Here is an 18,583-nt window from a genome sequence, read left to right on the forward strand (position 1 = left end):
CATCATTCCTAGCGCGCCCATTTCGCAGTCCTCGCTGGGGGCTATGCGTGTGCGAGGTGCGCCTGCAGCGAGGGTCGGGTTCACACAAGCTTTCTTACCTCAGCTCTCGGCCTGAAACGCCGGCGCCCTGGCTACCGTCCCCAGGTCTTGTCAGTGTATATCATGCCCCGCAAGTGTTCGTACGGTGACTATTATTCTAACACTTGCGCTGAAGCAGAGGTGCGAACCTAACCTTGGGTGTCTTCCTAGATGGGCAGTTGTCACAACTCCTTCGGCTCACCCTCAGCATTAGAGGACTCTGGCCGGACAGTGCAGTGGTGAGCAAATGACCGTTAAGCAACGGCAAGTCCGGGTGCCCGTCTGGGTGGCGCCGGGTTTAATAGCCCTCAGGAGCTACGTGCCCGCACGCACAGTGATGCCTGGCAGCACTTTCAGCTACCAATCGGTCGCTGACTACCGCACCGTTTAAGCTGGGCTCATAAGAGCTCAATTTACTTATCCGTGTTTGTGGGCTCAAGTAATTTCCTGTAAACTAATAATTTTATCATTGAGCGTTTCAGCAATCGGCTGCTTCCATGCAAGAGAAAGCGTGGCTTATAGTGGATGTTACGATGCAGTAAGCGTTTCATTTGTACCCGAATGGTTTTCTAAAATGGAGTCTTACTGCAAATAAACACTAAGAAGACTATCCATAAGGAAGCACTGATGATCACTATAAGTAGTTCAGGTGAATTTTCGAGGCTAAGACGCGTTAATTGGCGTGAGGAGACACACAGCACCAGCTCCGAATCTTGTGGAAGCTGATCGATGTCAGCTTTCACCGTCACACGGTCCGACCCATCGTCTCGAGTCGGAAATTTTATGATTTTCTAGGCATTTGTAATGGTCGCCCAGTTAAGGACCGCTTCTCCCTCTCAATTGCCAAAAGGATAATGCTCATAGGGGCGGTGTCTTCAGTACCAACATTTTGCAGAGAAGCGGCGGTGCCGTCATGTCCTGAACCTCATAACACAACAGTAAAATTAACTTGACGGTTTTAGGTGGCAACAACGGGCTGAAAAACAAGAACACTTAAAGGATTTTTTAATTTGTCCTGGCAAATGCCGTCGTTGCGTTGTAAAGACCTCCCAAAGTGCTTTGAACGATCAGAAATATCGCAAGCAAAGATATGAAAGTCTGCAAGTGACACCTACGAACATCCCGGCGGCGCCAGTGTCGGTTCACCCTTCGCCCGCGCAGAAAGGCTGCAAGAAATCTCATGATTCTCAACAGTGCGAACTAAATGACGTGGCCTGCAGCCATTCTGATAATGCCTCTGCGCAGCGTTCAGTGGAGAAGTATGGAGAAAGGATGCGACTATCGAAACAAAACTTTGGCTTCAAGCCAAATGAGCCTTTGCTTTTGTGAAGCGAATAGCCTCGAGACGGAAGGCGCCGCCACTATGCAGCTTTATTGAGCACCCATAAGTGCGATGGCTGTCGACGAAGTGGCGAGCGGGCTTATGTACGTTGTTATTGCAGATTCCGGAAAGTAACACGCAAAGCGGGCTGGTCGCAAGATACGCCTTTGTGCCACAGTGGTGTGGAGATCGATCCTTAGGTGAACTAGGCCAAACGCGCCGCCCACTACAACAAGCCTAAGCGCTAATTAAAGCATTGTCTTCCTGAGGAAACAGAAATCAATGACAACTTCTGCACAATTCGTAAGCGAAGAATCGGGATGAAAACGAAAGAAGAAACTGAAAACAGCTGTGTTTGAAGCAATAATACTTGGTCCCGCGTTATTAATTGCTGTTCCTTGAATTCGCTTGGGTATTTAAAAATGAAGTCGGCGGCATAAAAACAGCAATGTTATGGCGAACGCAATACTCATTTGGCGAGAGGTTGCTGGCAGTTACCAAAGCTGGCGACCTAAAGACCGTCTAAACGGAGGAACAATGCGCAGGCTTCTAAACGCAGGCGGCACGCATCTCGTCGCGGTACTTTTCAACAAAACGTTACTGGCACGAATTAACGGCTACGAGCTAATTTCTCTTCAGCCTTGAGCTGAGCTGCCGAAGGCTGTTCTGGTGGCTGTGACAGATGCTATGATGTACGATGCTCTATACATGAATCCTACCCCTCACGAATATTCATTTATTAACTTCGTTTTGTCGTTTTATTTCTTGAGTTAAACTCATCTCACAGCATAATACAATACACACAGTACTAATGACAACGGGACATTGCTTCACAAAACATAAGTGCAAAAATTTTATAGAATATTCTACAATCAAGTATACGCAGATTATATAAGCTAGCTCATGAACCCTTTGCTTCGAATTTTAAAGAATACGTGCGGCAATAAATGGCAATCCGCAAAGGAACATATTTCAACACAAGTCCCTTTAAATTGTTCCAGATGCTGCACAGTACAACAAACGACAATAGGTACAGAAAGCACGAAAATGCTTATCCCGTGGCTTTTTTTTTTTTTTTTAGCAAGCTCTCGTCGTGAGTTCCAATGTTGTTCCGACATTGGCCTTCCTGACGCTGCTGGCCAAACTTTAAAATCGACTCGTAATTATCTGTTTCTTTTCGGCGCATATCTTCTGCTATTTTGGAGATCCATGCGTGGCCCATCCCAAAGAACAAAAGAATTACAGACGTCACTGCCGAGCGTGAGCCCTCACGGAGTGTGGAAATATCCAATAAAAGGTTAGGCAACACAATTAGAGTATATATAGTACGTAATTGTGTGTAATGAAAAAAAATGCGGGCTTCACACTTGTAATGCACACGAACGGTATATACACACACGTTTCAAATGGCTTCCCATTGCGCTTTATTATTGCTTTCACTTAGTTACTATTATGAAATGCTTTCTGTCATGCTTCCCGCGTTTCTTTTTGTTTGTTTCTTTCTTTCTTTGCTTGTTTGTTTGTTTGCCTTCCACCCGAACTCTCTTCGTCAAGTCGCACATTTCGACGGCAGCTCGTCTCCACCGTACGCACGTCGGCACTGGCGAGTGGCGATCATGACCGTCGTTGGCCAGCGCTCCGTTTCTCTGTTTTACTTCAGGCGACGTTATTGATTTAACGCGTTCACGCTATATTCAAACGCACCAGCAAGCGACAAATTCGGCCGTAGAAGACGCCAATCGGTCACTGTCGTTGGTATTTCTGCTGAGCAAAAATTTGCGCTTAACGTCAACAAATATATAGGTACCCTATCGTCCTTACCCTTAAGGTCACAACAGAAGTTACTGATGTGGCTAAGCTTAAGCCATAAAACTATAAAAAGCAAAATTTGAAATGTTTTCTGCAGCTTATCCAATCAAAATAATGCAGAAGCGATACCTCCGTCAATAAAATATTTCACGTGTGCAACACGAAGAGAGAGAGAGAGAGAGCAAGGGCTTGAAAGTGTAACACAAAAGCCGCTAAGCAACCACAGCGGGTTGACGCAAGCTATGGAAGGGGAAGCGGACCAATTGGGAACGCCGGCATCGCTGTCCTCACCTGATTATCTGCTTTCACTGCGCTATAGCTATATAGAGCCCACCGATACCATCTGCCCTTCTGCGTGCTCCTCGCCTCGTGTCAGCCAATTAGGTAAGGAAAACATGTCACTGTAGGCAATGCTGTTTGCTTTGAAACCAAACAATTTTAAGTAACCTCCTATAAACGAGAAGGGCGTTGCACTGGGCTGTGGAAACAACCTTGCGGGTTACTGTGCTTGCTTGCGTCGTCGGTTACGTAAACTTGACGACAAGAGATTAGAATATAGTCAGAATGGAATAAGTTTATGTTATATGTGCCCGAGGTCAAAGAACCCGAGGTGGTCCAAATTAATTCGGAGTCCTCCTCATAGCGTCGGAGTCCTCCTCAAGACCATACTGTTATGCGGGGGGTTAAAATGAGCCAGTGAGTAAACGATGCATGGTTTTTACTCGTAAGAGATGTTGACAACAGCTAGGCGATTGAATAAAAGATGAAGGAACTGGAAGGACAATGAGATCTCTTGGGAATTTGTGTGCACCCATGTCTTAATTACATGTCTAGTCCTGTAAAGTACTGGTAAACATGCGTGTCTCACAGTTTGCACGATCAAACAGCCCGCGCACAGCCTTGATTACTGTAGCCCGAGATTTTAGGATATGTAGTGCGGTCGTGAGCGCAAACGCTTGCATTTCACGCGAGGGTGGCGGAAGCATAATGGAAGCTATAGCACCATGGACAGTTACTTGCAGCGCGAATGGGCAGGATTTCCGTGATATAAATCGAGATCCGGGTAAGGAGAGCCATGCGGGGGCCTTTTTCACCGTCGGGGGGGCATGTTCACGCCTGAGCGCTCTGCTGCGTCTCTGGAACGCCGGAACGCAATGAGCGCGCGTTCGGGTGGCTGGTGAGCGATCGATGAGGCTCCGCCGAGCCGGCGTGAGCGTGCCACTGCTGTCTTGAAGCATACGAGTTCACCCGGTTGGACCTAGACGGAAGGCAGTCATCGTGACATCAAAGTTGGCTTTAAGTTTAAATCAGAGAAATATTGCAGCAGACTGTTTAGTGCGAATTACCCGTTTTCACGTAGATAAGATGAGGTACCGCATCGTAGGCGCTTGATATTGAGCAGTTATGAGAGCCTTGCAAGGGCCTTGCCTAGAATAGTTAAAATCAATGTCAGGCGCTGCCAGTTTAGTTGTGAAATGCAAATTATGCCTACACTTCGAAAACAATAACTCACGAGGTGCAAGCGCAGCCGGGTGAGAGTTTTCAAACCTATTCGGAACGCTGTAAAAACAGCTATGTAAGACGTAAGCGCCTTGCAATCACACCATGTACTCAGCTTTACGTACCACTTCTGTGTTGGCGGTTAATTTGCGTGATTTCCTTACATATATCCACCTTTTTCATTGTTTCTATTGGAATAACTATACACAAGTCAAATACAGTTTAAGCAGTAATTGATGTAACTCAGACAGTCGAGCTTCCTCGGAAGAAGCAAAACCTGAGATCAAGCAGAGAATGGCACATCAATTTTAAATTTGTACCATGTTTAACCCACGCCATAAAGTTGGTCTGGAGAGCGGTTTCTCAGCCAGCCTTTGACGCTGTAAAGGTAGAGCATGTGCAAACAGATAAGTGCCGTAAAAATGGAAAAACTCCTTACTATTGATTCATGCCCTACTGAAACGGTCCAGCGTAGTCAATGAAACTATTACAATTTCTTTACAACGATAGCTCTTATGGGCATTTCCCTAACTGAAACTTATGCAGGGCATTTTGTGTAACCAAACACAAAACAAGAAAAGAAACGTATCTCGCTGCGAAATTCAGTGCTTGGCGCTACGTCCTAGCTGAGCATGCTTACCTAATGATCCTGTCACCGAAGTAGTTCAAGCCATAAATATTAGAGGCGAACATTACGGTGCCTCCCTTTCACTTTATTTATTTAATTAATTAATTAATTCATTCATTCATTCATTATACCCTTAAGGCCAATGGCATTACAAAGGCGAGCGGGGAATTAGTTTAACATAACTTTTGTACCACAGCATCATCAAACAACCAAAATATGCTAGTATAACAATACAATTTTGGCGGATCGCAAACGAGAGTACATAAACATTATCTATACTTATTCAAACTACATAATTCAACGTACACAAATTACATTAACCAAGGTGTATATGGGACGTATATAATCAGAGTGCACGATTTGCAGTAAGAAGAGCACTCAAACAATAGCTATGAACACAAGGGGAAGACGAAGAGTACTCAAAACGAAATGTCGCGTAAAGTCTCTAAAACGGTAAGTATCGATTGCGGAGGCAACAGTTAAGCGAAGCCTATTGCACTCATAAGCTGTCTGCGGGACAAATGAGCGCGAGAAAGAGGAGGATCTACAAGACAGAATACCAACCTTGTGTTGCTGATCAAGCCGAGATTATATATAACGTCGAGCCGAAAGAAGCTCGTTTTGTAGTATAGGGATGATCATATATGTCATGAAAACGAGAGAGCCACAAGTGTTTAACGTCCTGATGCTAAGGGCGCGCACTGTAGGTTAGACTTCATTGTGTTGATGCTGACTGTCGTATCATGGTTGGAGAATATGAATCGTGTGGAACTGTTCTGCCCCATGTTTACTGGATAAATTAAATCATTCGGACTAGGATCACAAACTTAGGCGGCGTATTCGAGTTTAGGCCGGAAAAGTGTTTTATAGAGCGTCACTTTGAGAGACTGTGGCGCAGCTGAAAAGTTTCTTCGGCGGTAATCTAACGATCTGTTGGCGTTGCTTATTACGTGTGCAATGTGCGTCTTCTAGGTGAGGTCAGGTAAGACTGGCACACCGAGGTAAGTATAACATGAAACATAATCGAGTGGAATGTTAACAATGTAAGAGGCTGAGGGTGTTACTATACGTCTGGATACTCGCATCGACTTGCATTTGCTGATGTTTAATTCCATGCGCCATGTTTTGCAACACGCACTGATAGCATCAAGATCAGATTGAAGAGTTGCTGTATTATGGTTACTAGTTAATTCACAGTCGTCAGCAAAGATATGAATAGGATATGTAAGACAAGAAGGCAAGTCATTATTGTAGATTCGAAATAGTAGTGGTCCAAGGACAAAGTCTTGTGCCACGCCGTGGAAACCAGACTAGAGGGAGAGTCAACGCTGTTAGCAGAAACGAACTGAGAACGAATGGACAGGAAACACTCGAGCCAAGTAAACGAGAAGAAAGGGGGTTAGCCGAGGGGCGCGATATTTATTAGTCATATCATAAGAAGCCAATAAACACTGACACCAAGGACAACATAGGGGAAATTACTTGTGTTCAATAAGTGAAATAAAGAAACGATAAACTAATGGAAATTAAAGTGGATGCAAAAACAACTTACCGCAGTTGGGAACCGAACCCACAACCTTGGCATTCCGCCAAGTAAGTAATTGGGGATCACGGTTAAGCTTGCGCAATTTAAACATTAGTCGTTTATGACATGCTTTATCAAACGCTTTAGAAAATCTAGAAATATACGATTCGCAAGAGAAGAACGATCAAGAATGGCATGTAGCTGATGTGCAAACGATATTAGCTGTGTTTCGCATGAATAAGTTTTCCGAAAGTCATGTTCCGGGTGCGGGAAGCAGAAATCAGTTTCAAGAAAGTTAGCAAGATCAGAAAATAAGATATGCTCAAGAAGTCTGCATGGGATACTAGTGAGCAAAATGAGACGATAGTTAAGTGAAGGGTGCCTACTGACTGTTTTAAGAGGTGGCATCACTTTTCCTATCTTCCATTCCGCAGGAATAGAATCCGTGTCAAGTGACTGTTGAAAAATTTTGGTTGCTATAATCGAACTATACTCGCTGCCTCAATCCGGTATCTTCCAAATATCGCAGCAGTGCTTTTGTAGCTGCGATATGCGAGGCCATGGTCCCAAGATCTTGTACAAGGTGAACGGCTTTCTATCTAGCTGATTGAGAGCTGTGCAGAGGTCTTGCCTTTCATCTTCAAAAGATGGGCAGTACCACAGTAGGTGTCCTATGGTTTCCTCGACACCGCAGGCATTGCACTCGGCGCTATCAGCCATTCCAATCAAAAATGCATATGCATTGGTGAATGCGACGCCCAAACGTAAGCGGCACAGCACTGTTTCCTCATTTCACCGAAGACCTGGTAACAGCCGCAGTTGCATAGAACGATTGAGGGAATGCAATCGATGTTGAGTGAATTCAGGTGTGTGCCACTTCTCCAATGTCAAAGAGTGCGCTAGCTTGCCTAAGTGTTGGGCTGCGTCGGTCCGCGATAAAGTTATAGAAACAAGGGTTGCTCCTTCGTGTGCTTTCCTAGCAGCTTCGTCAGCGAGGTTGTTGCCGGAGATACCGCAATGACCCAGCAGCCACTGAAACACGACGTCGTGTCCTTTCGTGATGATGTGATGGTGCATTTCTCGTATCTCCGACACGAGTTGTTCACATGATCCGCGACGAAGAGATGACAGAAGACATTGTAAGGCCACCTTCGAATCGCAGAATATTGCCCACCAATTAGCCGGTTGGTTATTAATATAATCAACGGCACCTCGAAGGGCAACAAGCTCCGAACCGGTCGATTTTGTCAAGTAAGAAATCTTGTATTGGATGCTTAGTGACCGTGATGGTATAACCACTGCGCTGGTGGAGCTGGTCTGAGTAGAAGAGCCATCCGTATATATGTGGACTCGATCAAAGTAGAAAGTGCGCAAACAATCCAGAGCTGCTTGCTTCAAAGCCAAGGTAGGCAGGTCGATCTTCTTTCTTATCCCTGGAACCGTAAGACGCACTTGAGGTTGTTTTAAACACCACAAAGCTGAGGTTGAACGTGCTGAGGGTGTGAAGCCCGATGGTAAGGAGGCACGATGGAAGCTGACCTTGTTGGAGAAGGACGCCTGTGGTCGTCGTTCTCGAAGCCACGCAAGAGAGCTTGGCTGCATCCGTGAAACATGACGAACATGGATTCTAAGCGTTTCGGTGCTAATGTAAGTCGTGATCGGATGGTCTTGAGCCATTATAATGATTCCTGCTGTTGAGGCGCTCCGCGGAAGGCCTAGGCAAACAAGTAGTGCCTGCGCCTGCACGCTCTGAAGTTCTCGAAGATTTGACTTGCATGTTTTAGCAAGCACGGGAGAGCTATAGCGAAGGACGCCGATGAAAAGTGTTCGATATAACTGTAGCATGGAGCCCACTGAAGATCCCCATGTTTTGCCGGCGATGAACTTGAAGACGTGAACAATAGACGTGAGCTTCTTCTTTAAGTGGTTAACCTGAGGGCTCCAAGTGAGGTCCCGGTCTGCAATGACGCCCCAAAAGCGGTGATTTCTCTTGTAGGAGATAGGCGGACCATTGATGCATACTGGATACCCAGTCATCGCTTTTCGCCTAAGAGCGACTAACACACATTTTTCTCTCGAGATGGTAAGGCCTTGTGTGTGAAGGTAGTCAGATGGTATAGATGGTATAGATGTGAAGGTAGTTAGATGGTGTAGATGGTGAATGTGGAAATGGTATAATGGCAGCCTGAAAGCGCTGGAGAAACACTTGTCACTGAAGAAAAACGGGAAACATTGTTAAGGACAGATGCGCACAGTGCAGATGATATAATGTCTCTCGCGTTATCCACAAGGCTTATAATGTTATCGTCTCCTGGTTTTATGACACGCCAGAATTTTTTTATGTTGGTTGTCAGCATAGATGAGAGAGTGCTTTCCAAAAAGTGCTGTTTGGAGCAATGCAGTGCAGATGCATATTCCTCAGAAGCCGGTTTATGCGCATTTCAAGGATAGTCACAAGGACAACATTTGGTTGATCTCCAGATTCGTTTCTTTTTATTTGACAAGCTTTTTATTTGGCTGTTGGACCATGGCGCCGATTTGTTCGAAGTTATCGAGTGAATAAGTACATATTTATCAAGTAAGTCTTTAACTTCGTTCATAAGTAAATCCCAGTTGTGTTGAACGCTGCGACTGTAAACGTTGATGAGAAACGTGTCAATAAACCCACACAATTCTCTGTTGATTGCGTCAAAGTTGGCATGCTTGAGATCACAAATAGCTTTGCTTTTGCTTTTGTCTTTAGGCCGCGATATTTTGATTTCAAACGTTAACACGGAATAACCGCTCAAACCTGGCAGTAAAGGTATATAGGAAGCAAGATCAGGAGGAATGGCGAGTATTAGATCGAGGGTATTGGCGGAAGAAGGTGCTGTCCTGGCGGGTTCTTTGACAAGTTGTGAAAAGAAAAAAAAACTACACATGGCGTAATACGCTGATAATCTCTGATAATTTTGTGCGAAGATAAGAGTCGGAACAATACCAATTAATCGACTACCACGCGTAATTTTTGCTCTTGTTGTCGTCGGTTTAACCACGACGTGCAGTGAAGCCCGTGCGCGCGGTCATCCGGGGCAAGCAAGACTTCCTGTCAGCCGAGTTCCGCGCCGAGGTGGAGTGCGAGGCCGAAGGCTCATTGCCACCGGCGCTCGTTTCCTGGTGGCTGGACGGCGTGCGCCTGAACGCCTCGCTCGCCCAGACACGGCTGTCGGCAGGCGGCAACGTCACCACCTCGCTGCTTGGCTTCGTGCCCAGGGCCAGGGACAACGGCCGCCAGCTCAGGTGCGTCGCCACCAACCCCAGAATGCCTGGGCACGAAGAGGTCGCCGACGTCTGGCTCCTGCAGGTTCACTGTGAGTCGTCTTAATGTTTTCCATTGTTCTCAATCTTTAGAACAAAGCGCAACATCGGCATCTTGATCCTTGTAGGGTAATTAGTTTGAACAGTAGAGAACCAAAATTGTGTCCTTGTGTCCGCTAACTTCCTTTCAAGGAAAGTAAAAATATGTGTTATATACGTCGGAAACAAGCAACAATAAGTCCTGCGTGATCCTGACGTAAAAGGATTAGCCATGAAGTTATTGCCGACTCTTGATCATTTCCTCTAGATTAAACTCCAGGCGCCAGTTATTAGATTTGCCAATTTAGTTCATGGTCTGGCCGACTAGAGTGAATAAGAAATATGGCCAGTCAAGTTATTTGGCGACAAATTTGGGGAGCCTGCGACATGAACGAAAAATTTTTCGATGTTTGATAGGTGCTGCGCTTACTGCAAAAATAAATATTTTCTCATTTGTATACGTAAACTTCCTCATTATAATCAGACGAAAGCATGGATAATTTATTTCGCCCGTCGAGGGGAAAATGTAAAAGTAAATATAGCGTCATAGTGAAGGCAATAAATAGAAGGATCGTATTCACATAGGAGGAACAGTATAGTCAATAGTACTATGATTACCAATGACTGCTATGACTATGACTACTATGACTACTCGTACTATGAGTACTCGTTGAAAAAAGCTGTCACTTTTTCTCTCAAAGAGTGCAGGGGAAAGATTACGACTACTGTGACTAGGAGAAAAAGCTTTGATAGGTGGTGTGCTTACACATAAGTAAATATTTTTTCATTTCATATGTAAAATTCCTTATAGATGGCAGGGGACAACATCACTCATTTATTTCAAGCATCGAGGGATAAATATAAAACGAAATATAACGGCATAGTGAGGGCATTTAATCGAAAAATTGCATTGACATTGAGAGACAGAAGAGGGAAAGGCAGGGAGGTTAAACAGAGGGGAAGATCCGGTTTGGTACCCTATGCTATGGTGAGAGGGAAGAGGGACGTACAGTGACAGGAAAGCACCGAGGGAAAAAGAAGGATAGCACAGATACACAAGCACAGTCGGTCACTGTCACCGCACAGCACTGTAGCACTTGTAGCACTATTAACATCAGAGTGAACAGTATAGCCAATAATACTGATAAGTACCAAGTAAAACTGTCAAACCCATGTTAAACTCATGTCAAACCCCCCTGTGTCTTCGCTAAAGTGCACTATGCACACAGTTACACAACGATGACCTTCGATAACGCCTCATTATCTGGGAGGTTCATGCCGTTGTTATGAAACAACAGCCCCTGAAATCTAACATTGCACGGAAGATGGAATAGTTTTTTTAATGAAAAGAGCCTGCATGTGATCTATATTTTCAATATTCAGGAATGAGCTGGAACATCTTTTTCACCATCATCTTCTGTTTCCGCAGACAAACCCCGGGTGAGCTTGGCCTGGGGCAACCGAGTGAACCGGTCCAGCATCGTGCAGGGCACAGACGTCTACTTCGAGTGTGAGGTGGACGCCAACCCGCGGCTCATCGAAGTCTCGTGGCGATTCGAAGGCCACGAGCTGGCCTCTCGCCTCGGGAACTTCATTGTGAGCAACCAGTCGCTGGCGCTGCGCGGCGTCCAGAGCTCAAATTCGGGCCACTACTCGTGCGTTGCTGCCAACGCCGAAGGAGCTTCAGAGTCCAACAGGGTATTCCTCAGAGTCCAGCGTGAGTACATTCTGGCACACACACATGCACGCTTAAGTGTGTGTGTGTGTGTGTGTGTGTGTGTGTGTGTGTGTGTGTGTGTGTGTGTGTGTGTGTGTGTGTGTGTGTGTGTGTGTGTGTGTGTGTGTGTGTGTGTGTGTGTGTGTGTGTGTGTGTGTGTGTGTGCGTGCGTGTGTGTGTGTGTGTTTACCAAAAAAGTTGTCATTCTAGCTGTAGGAGTACTTATGTGTGTAAACAAAGGACACCTAACTAAACAACGGCCTCCGTATGAGATTTTTCTTTGTCTCTCGGGAGCACCGGTACACCACAGAGATCGACCATTTCGCCGACGCTATTCAACCTGGTAATGATCGGAGTGGCCGAGAAGCTCGCGGACATCGAAGACGTCAGGCACCCCATCTACGCGGACGATATACCGCTGTGGGTGACCGGTGGCAGTGAATGCCCCCATCGAGGGCGTGCTGCAAGCCGCTGTCGACGCGATAGAAGATCAGCTGGAAGCCACCGGACTGAGATGTTCGCTGTGCAGATCGGAGCTTCTCATACTCCCACCTACCAACAATGGCAGAGGCAAGACCAGACAACGTGAATACGAAAAAAATCTGAAACGTAACCAAATTCGGCAGCCTGATCCCCGAGGTCGGCAAAATCTGGATCCTGGGCATAGTCATCAAAAAGCACGGAGGAAACGGCGAAACCGTCGCCCGTCATCACGGCAAACCGTCACGGCAAAACATCACGGCAAAAGCGGCCAACGCGATTCGACTCCTCAAGCGAGTCACTTCCCGGAAGGCTGGCATGAGAGACGAGAGCCTAATTAGGCTCGTCCAATCCTTCATCAGCATTCACGTCGCGCACGTTGCTGCCTACCACAGATGGCTGCAGCACGAACATAATAAAATTAACGTAATCATCAAAAGAGTGTACAAGATGGCGCTGGGCCTGTTCGAGTCCACGAGCACGACCCGCTTCTTACAACTCGGGATACACAACGCGCTTGAAGGAATAGCCGAAGCGCAACGGACCTCTCAACTGGAGCGGCTGTCCACGACCAAAGCCGGGAGGAAGATACTGGACGGCCTGGGAATAGGACGCTCGATCGAGGCGGAGGTGAAGCTCCCCGTCTCCGAAGAGGTCCGACGCCAGACGAGAATCGACCCCGTACCCAAGAACATGAATCCCGAGTTCAACAAGGGAAGAAGAGCGGCGAGGGCCAAGGCTCTCATCGACCTGCACGCCAACGACGAGCACGCGTGGTACGTGGATGCGGACGAATGCCAACGGAACGCCTTCGCAGTAGTCGTCATAGAAGCGTCAACCGGCGCCACTAGGACGCCAGCGAGCGTGAGAAGCGCCGGAGCGGAACAAGAGGAGGAGGTAGCCATCGACCTGGCCATCGCCGATGCAGACTGCCACACGGTGCTGAGTGACTCTAGACAGGCGGGGCGAAACTTCGCCAAAGGCCAAATCTGCAGCGAGGACGAGTGCGTACTGCGAGCGCCTAAACTGCAAGACAGAAAAGTAAGAATCAAGTGGTTCCCGCAGCAAGCGGGCGACGCGTCGGAATGCAATAATAACCACAATGAGACGGCACACGTAACGGCGCGAGCGCTAACCAACCGCGCCCCGGTGGCAGACCGTCCGACGTGGTTCGGAGCCAAAGACCGCATGACGGACTACAACGACATCACGAAGGCTTACCGCCCGACTCGCAGGACTCTCCCACCTTCGCATTCTAGGCTGAGTCGAGCAGAGGAGGTACTACTGAGACAGCTCCAGACCGGATAGCTGCCGAGCCCGGGACGGATGCATTGCATGTACCCCGAGACATACCCAACCGATAAGTGCAGGGAGGGAGACGGCAGATTACACGCATATCTTGTGGAAGTACATCAAAATTCCAGAAGAAGCAAGATCAAGAACGATCCCGCCGCGGCTCGAGGCAGCCGAGAAGAGCTACGACCAAGCCCAACAGCTCTGGGCCGTCTAGCAGGTCCTCGGGGGACTCAAAGGGCAGGAACCCAGCGAGCCGATAACGGCGAGCGCAGACCCGCGCCGAGTAATGCAACCTCGTAGATGACGTAGGCCCTCGTCGGGGCGCGCGAGCACCTAACTGCAGGCACACATAAAGTTCGCTCCAATCCAATCCAATTTGTCTCTCTGTCCGGAATAGTGTTACTTTCTTTGTAACGTGTAGAGTACAGTGGGCTGGGCCTACGATATTATTTCAAAACATCAAACCAATACCTTCTTGCATGCTAAATGGGGAAGAGTAGGCTGGTTAAGCACAAAGCTTTTGGTATATTTTTTTTTTCTTTTTAGTAATGTCAGCTGTACTCTTTCATTGGCATAGGCGAAGTATTATAGGGGACCAGGACCTGTATATCCGTGACTTTATTTGCTCTTTCATTCCTCGTGCAGTTCCTTTGCCTGCTCTTGATTCAGCCGCGCTAACGTCAATGCACCATGAAAATATCAGCTCTCGGCTTAATGATTTCGCACTGACCCCTGATAACTGGTGTGCTAATCGCAGACCTTCCGGTGTGCGACCCCAACCTGCGGACGAAGTACACCGTTGCCCGCCACGAGGAGCTGCGAGTCCACTGCTCGGTATTGGCAGACCCGTGGAACGTCAGTTTCCACTGGTCATTGAATGGCTCCTCGGGCCATCGGCGAGACCTGCAGTGGGCGGTCTCGTCCACGACCGACGCCCGCGGACTCGTCACCAGCTACCTGCGCTACACACCCAGGAATGAGTCTGACTTCGGCACGCTGAGCTGCTCTGCTCGGAATGCAATCGGTCTGATGATGCGCCCGTGTATCATCCACGTGGTTCCAATTGGTGAGTACGTTCACACATCCTGCATGTGGTACTATGGCAACGCGTGTTATTCTCCAACTACAGCCTCTATAAGACCTCCTTTTAATGTTATTATTTTTCTTGCGAACGGTGAGCGCGAGAAAATGGGAGCGTGAGATGTGCCTTACCCGAGACCGCGTGGCAGCCTCGTTAACAGCCTACCGTGATGCAGTGTTCTGGTTACTGTAGTTCAATTTCCACACGGGCACCAAACACCATTTACTCTTCTTTCCCTATTCTAACTAATATATCACTCGGAATAGTATGAGCAAACACCTACGTGGTTAGCAGTAGCGCCTTGCGCTATATTTTGTGTGTTCTGCTGCAAACTCATCGTGCATCACTGTAGAATACTTGATGCGGTTATCGTGGGCACGACAGTTAGATACCTGCTACTTCTATATATCTACGTGTGAGAAATTATTGTGCTCAGCACATTTATTCCCTTTTGCTCTTAGTTTTTGTTTGTTATATCCTTACTTCGGGAGGCGACTACTCTTAGTTCAGTATATACAAGTTTCCCTTTTTCATGCAGCTGGTAAAGAACTGGTTTGAGTGATGAATTGACCGCGCAAGCGGCCCTTAGCTCTCATTCTGGCTAGTATATCTTGCCTAGCGCGCGCAGTCTTGAGGGATGTAGATGTGAAAGCAGAGCGAACTTGCACCATTTAGCGGCAGTTACTAATTTCTATTAGTGCCTGCTTCAGCTAGGCAACTGCCGTGTGCATTGTGCCATGAACCCCTCTGTCGACAGGTCCACCGTTGCCTCCACAACACTGCAATGTGAGCAACCAGACCATGGGCGCACTTCGCGTGGACTGCGAAGGAGGCGCTGAACCAGGTCACAGCTTTCTGCTCGAGGTTCACGAGCTTCAGCGGCGCCGATTGGTTGCTAACTTGAGCTCGCCGACGCCGTCCTTTTGGGTGGACGACGTGCCTCCGGGCACCAAGTACACGCTGCTCGTCTACTCGTTCAACGGCCGCATCCGATCAGAGCCCGTGTTACTCAGCACCCACACGTTGGCCAACGCTGCGCAGGGCTTTTCCGAGCCAGGTAAACGCCATCACTTGCATGTCATCGCGTCAATCTTGAGCGCTGGTTAAACGTATTTACTGGTTCAAGCTATAGACCGCCTTCGCTCATGGCGCCATATTGACTGGGGCGTTTGCGTGCCGCTTGTGACCGTGGATGAGGCAAGTTATGAGCATTCGGCTGCGATCCTGTTTTTCTGACACGTGACTAGAGGCTTGGTGTTAATATTTTGTAAAACTAAAGAATATGTCAAAAGGCGAGTGTGCTGTAGACACGATAGCCACAGCCCCCTAATGGAGTGGAAGCATGGCTAGCCTCCTAGTGAGCATTTCCAAAAAAGCAAATGCAGTGGCGATTCAGCGGCAAATGCAGGATTAATGCGTTAACTTTACGACGCACCTCTTTGAGGTCCCGGGTACATGGCGTAAACCGCGTTCACCACATATTGCAAGGTGTCGTACAATAACTGACTCCTAATTCTAGGAGGGAAGTGCAACTACATACATATATATATATATATATATATATATATATATATATATATATATATATATATATATATATATATATATATCATAAGAAGTCATATGGGGCCTGTAGGGGCCTCTAAGGTATTTTCAATAAATAAATAAATATAACAGTCAACCAACAATGACACCAAGGACATCATAGGGAAAATTACTTGTACTTAATAACTGAATTACATATTTGATAATGGATATGAAAGTGGATGAAAAAAAACATTTGTCGCAGGTGGGGAGCGATCCCACGTCTTCGCAATCGCGCGCGATGCTCTTCCAGTTGAGCTACCGCGGCGCCGTTCTCCTATCTACTTTCTTGGTTATTTATGTTTTACTACTAGAACTAACCCGGGGAGCGTTAGCCAGCGCCACCACTAACAAACCTTGGCGGCGGAGGTGGAACATCCTTTCTCCCGCAGGTGTCACTAGCACGTGATCCTTTTGGGTGAAGGCAACTGGCCAATAAACCCACACATGCTACCTGAAGGCATCAATGTTGTTTTAGCATCAATGTTGTTCTAGTAGTAAACCATAAATGCCCAAGAAAGTAGATAGGAGAACGGCGCCGCTGTAGCTAACTTGGTACAACATCGCATGCGTAATGCGAAGACGTGCGATCGCTCCCCACCTGCGGCAAGTTGCTTTTTCATGCACTTTCATTTCCATTAATTTATCATTTGTTTAATTCAATTAATAAGTACAAGTAATTTTCCGTATATTGTCCTTGAGGTCATAGTTTGTTGACTGCTTAAGATATGAATAATGAAAATCGGGCCTCAGTTAACCCATTTCTTCCGGTTCATATATATATATATATATTATATATATATACCCTTTACCACTTTGACACACCTAATGCGAACGCTTTAATAGCCAGGCCCCTGAGCATGACGTGGCCACTTGCGCTGACCACTGGCGTGGGCCAGTGTCCAGCACAAGCATGCTGAGACGAGATGTGCGTGCTGGTGGTGCATGCTGGTATTATAACAAGCAAGATCGCGTCTCCTGCATTTGTTTACTTTAAAACCAAAGCTCAGCGCGGTATTTGCCTGAAAGCTCTTTTTTTATTGAACATATTGGGAAAGTTCAGGCTACATGTGATCTGCCAGCGGACTTTTGGACTATACCTATGCTCCTTTGTTGTGGCATGCATTACTCTATGATAGATATAGTTGCATTACCCTACAAAGCCATGATAAGTATTAGCTTGGCGTTCAACAACACAAAATATTATCCGATACTCCTGTACCCGCTTTCGTCTCAAAACACCAACATCAGGCCATGTGCCAGCGTAATTTTCTTCCCAAATCGTAACTGTGGCCGACGTCGCGCTACATAAGTCCTCACCTGCGTTGCAGGACCCCCCTGGCTTGTTTCATCGAACATCTTGGTCTCGTTTCTCGTCGTGGCAATCTGTTTGCTGGTGGCGATTCCCTTTATCGTGCTTTTCGCCATCAAGTACAAAGCGAAGACCCCTGAAGACCGAGGTAGGTGATGCTAGCTGTAACAAAAGCCGTGTCGCGCTGGCTTCTTCATCTCAGCATTCATCCATTATTGAGCTTTTACTAGTATTTAACCCCTGTTTATTGATGACATGCATTCGGTCATGGCCAGCTTCCCGGTAATTTTGTTGTCAAAGACCACTGCAACCGAACACTAGAACCTTGAAACTATTCAAAGTGTACTGAATAACACCCGCTTAATCAACTTAAGCCTTCTACTGGTATCCACAACAATTATGTTGAATGTCAGTGTATATTTCTTTCTGTCTCTCTTTACTGCTGAACGTGGCTTTTACCAACAGCCCGAGACGTTGATCGTGAGTATCAGTGCTGCAAAAAGAAAAAAAGAAGAAAAATAAGATAGCGAAGAATAAGAAAAGTCTGAACAATGTTTTGTCAATTGTTTCAAATTATAACTGCGATGCATTTGATGAAGTTGGCTCTACATATTGTTTACTTATTTATAGTAGCTGGAAGTCGTCCCTCTTTTTCACACAGACACGAATGCATCTATACGCCATCACTGCACAATGGAGTTGTCATTGGTAACGTAGTTTGGCGCCGGATGCAAGAAAATCGCATGTACCGCACGCACTGAGTTGTCCCAGATGTCGCTCAAATAAGGCTATTGTTTCCTGCAACGATATGGACAAGGCTGTGTGTTTTCGCTTGAAAATTTATCTAACAACTTCTGTAATTTCATTTTGTTATATTTGCAACGAAGTGTTTTGTTCCACTTTGAACAATACAACA

General features: G+C 46.7%; 1 protein-coding gene across 1 annotated transcript in view; it reads left to right on the top strand.

Annotated features, from left to right (window-relative positions):
- The window catches only part of LOC142590423 (neural cell adhesion molecule 2-like), a 483,557-nt gene that overhangs the window by 458,080 nt on the left and 6,894 nt on the right, over window positions 1-18,583 (top strand). The window contains exons 5-9 of the mRNA XM_075702523.1: window positions 9,906-10,211; window positions 11,627-11,914; window positions 14,448-14,756; window positions 15,529-15,828; window positions 17,687-17,815. Coding sequence (XP_075558638.1) covers window positions 9,906-10,211; window positions 11,627-11,914; window positions 14,448-14,756; window positions 15,529-15,828; window positions 17,687-17,815 — 1,332 coding nt within the window. The remainder of the gene's footprint in view (window positions 1-9,905; window positions 10,212-11,626; window positions 11,915-14,447; window positions 14,757-15,528; window positions 15,829-17,686; window positions 17,816-18,583) is intronic.

The sequence above is a fragment of the Dermacentor variabilis genome, chromosome 1 (assembly GCF_050947875.1).
Source record: "Dermacentor variabilis isolate Ectoservices chromosome 1, ASM5094787v1, whole genome shotgun sequence".
Classification (NCBI taxonomy): domain Eukaryota; kingdom Metazoa; phylum Arthropoda; class Arachnida; order Ixodida; family Ixodidae; genus Dermacentor; species Dermacentor variabilis.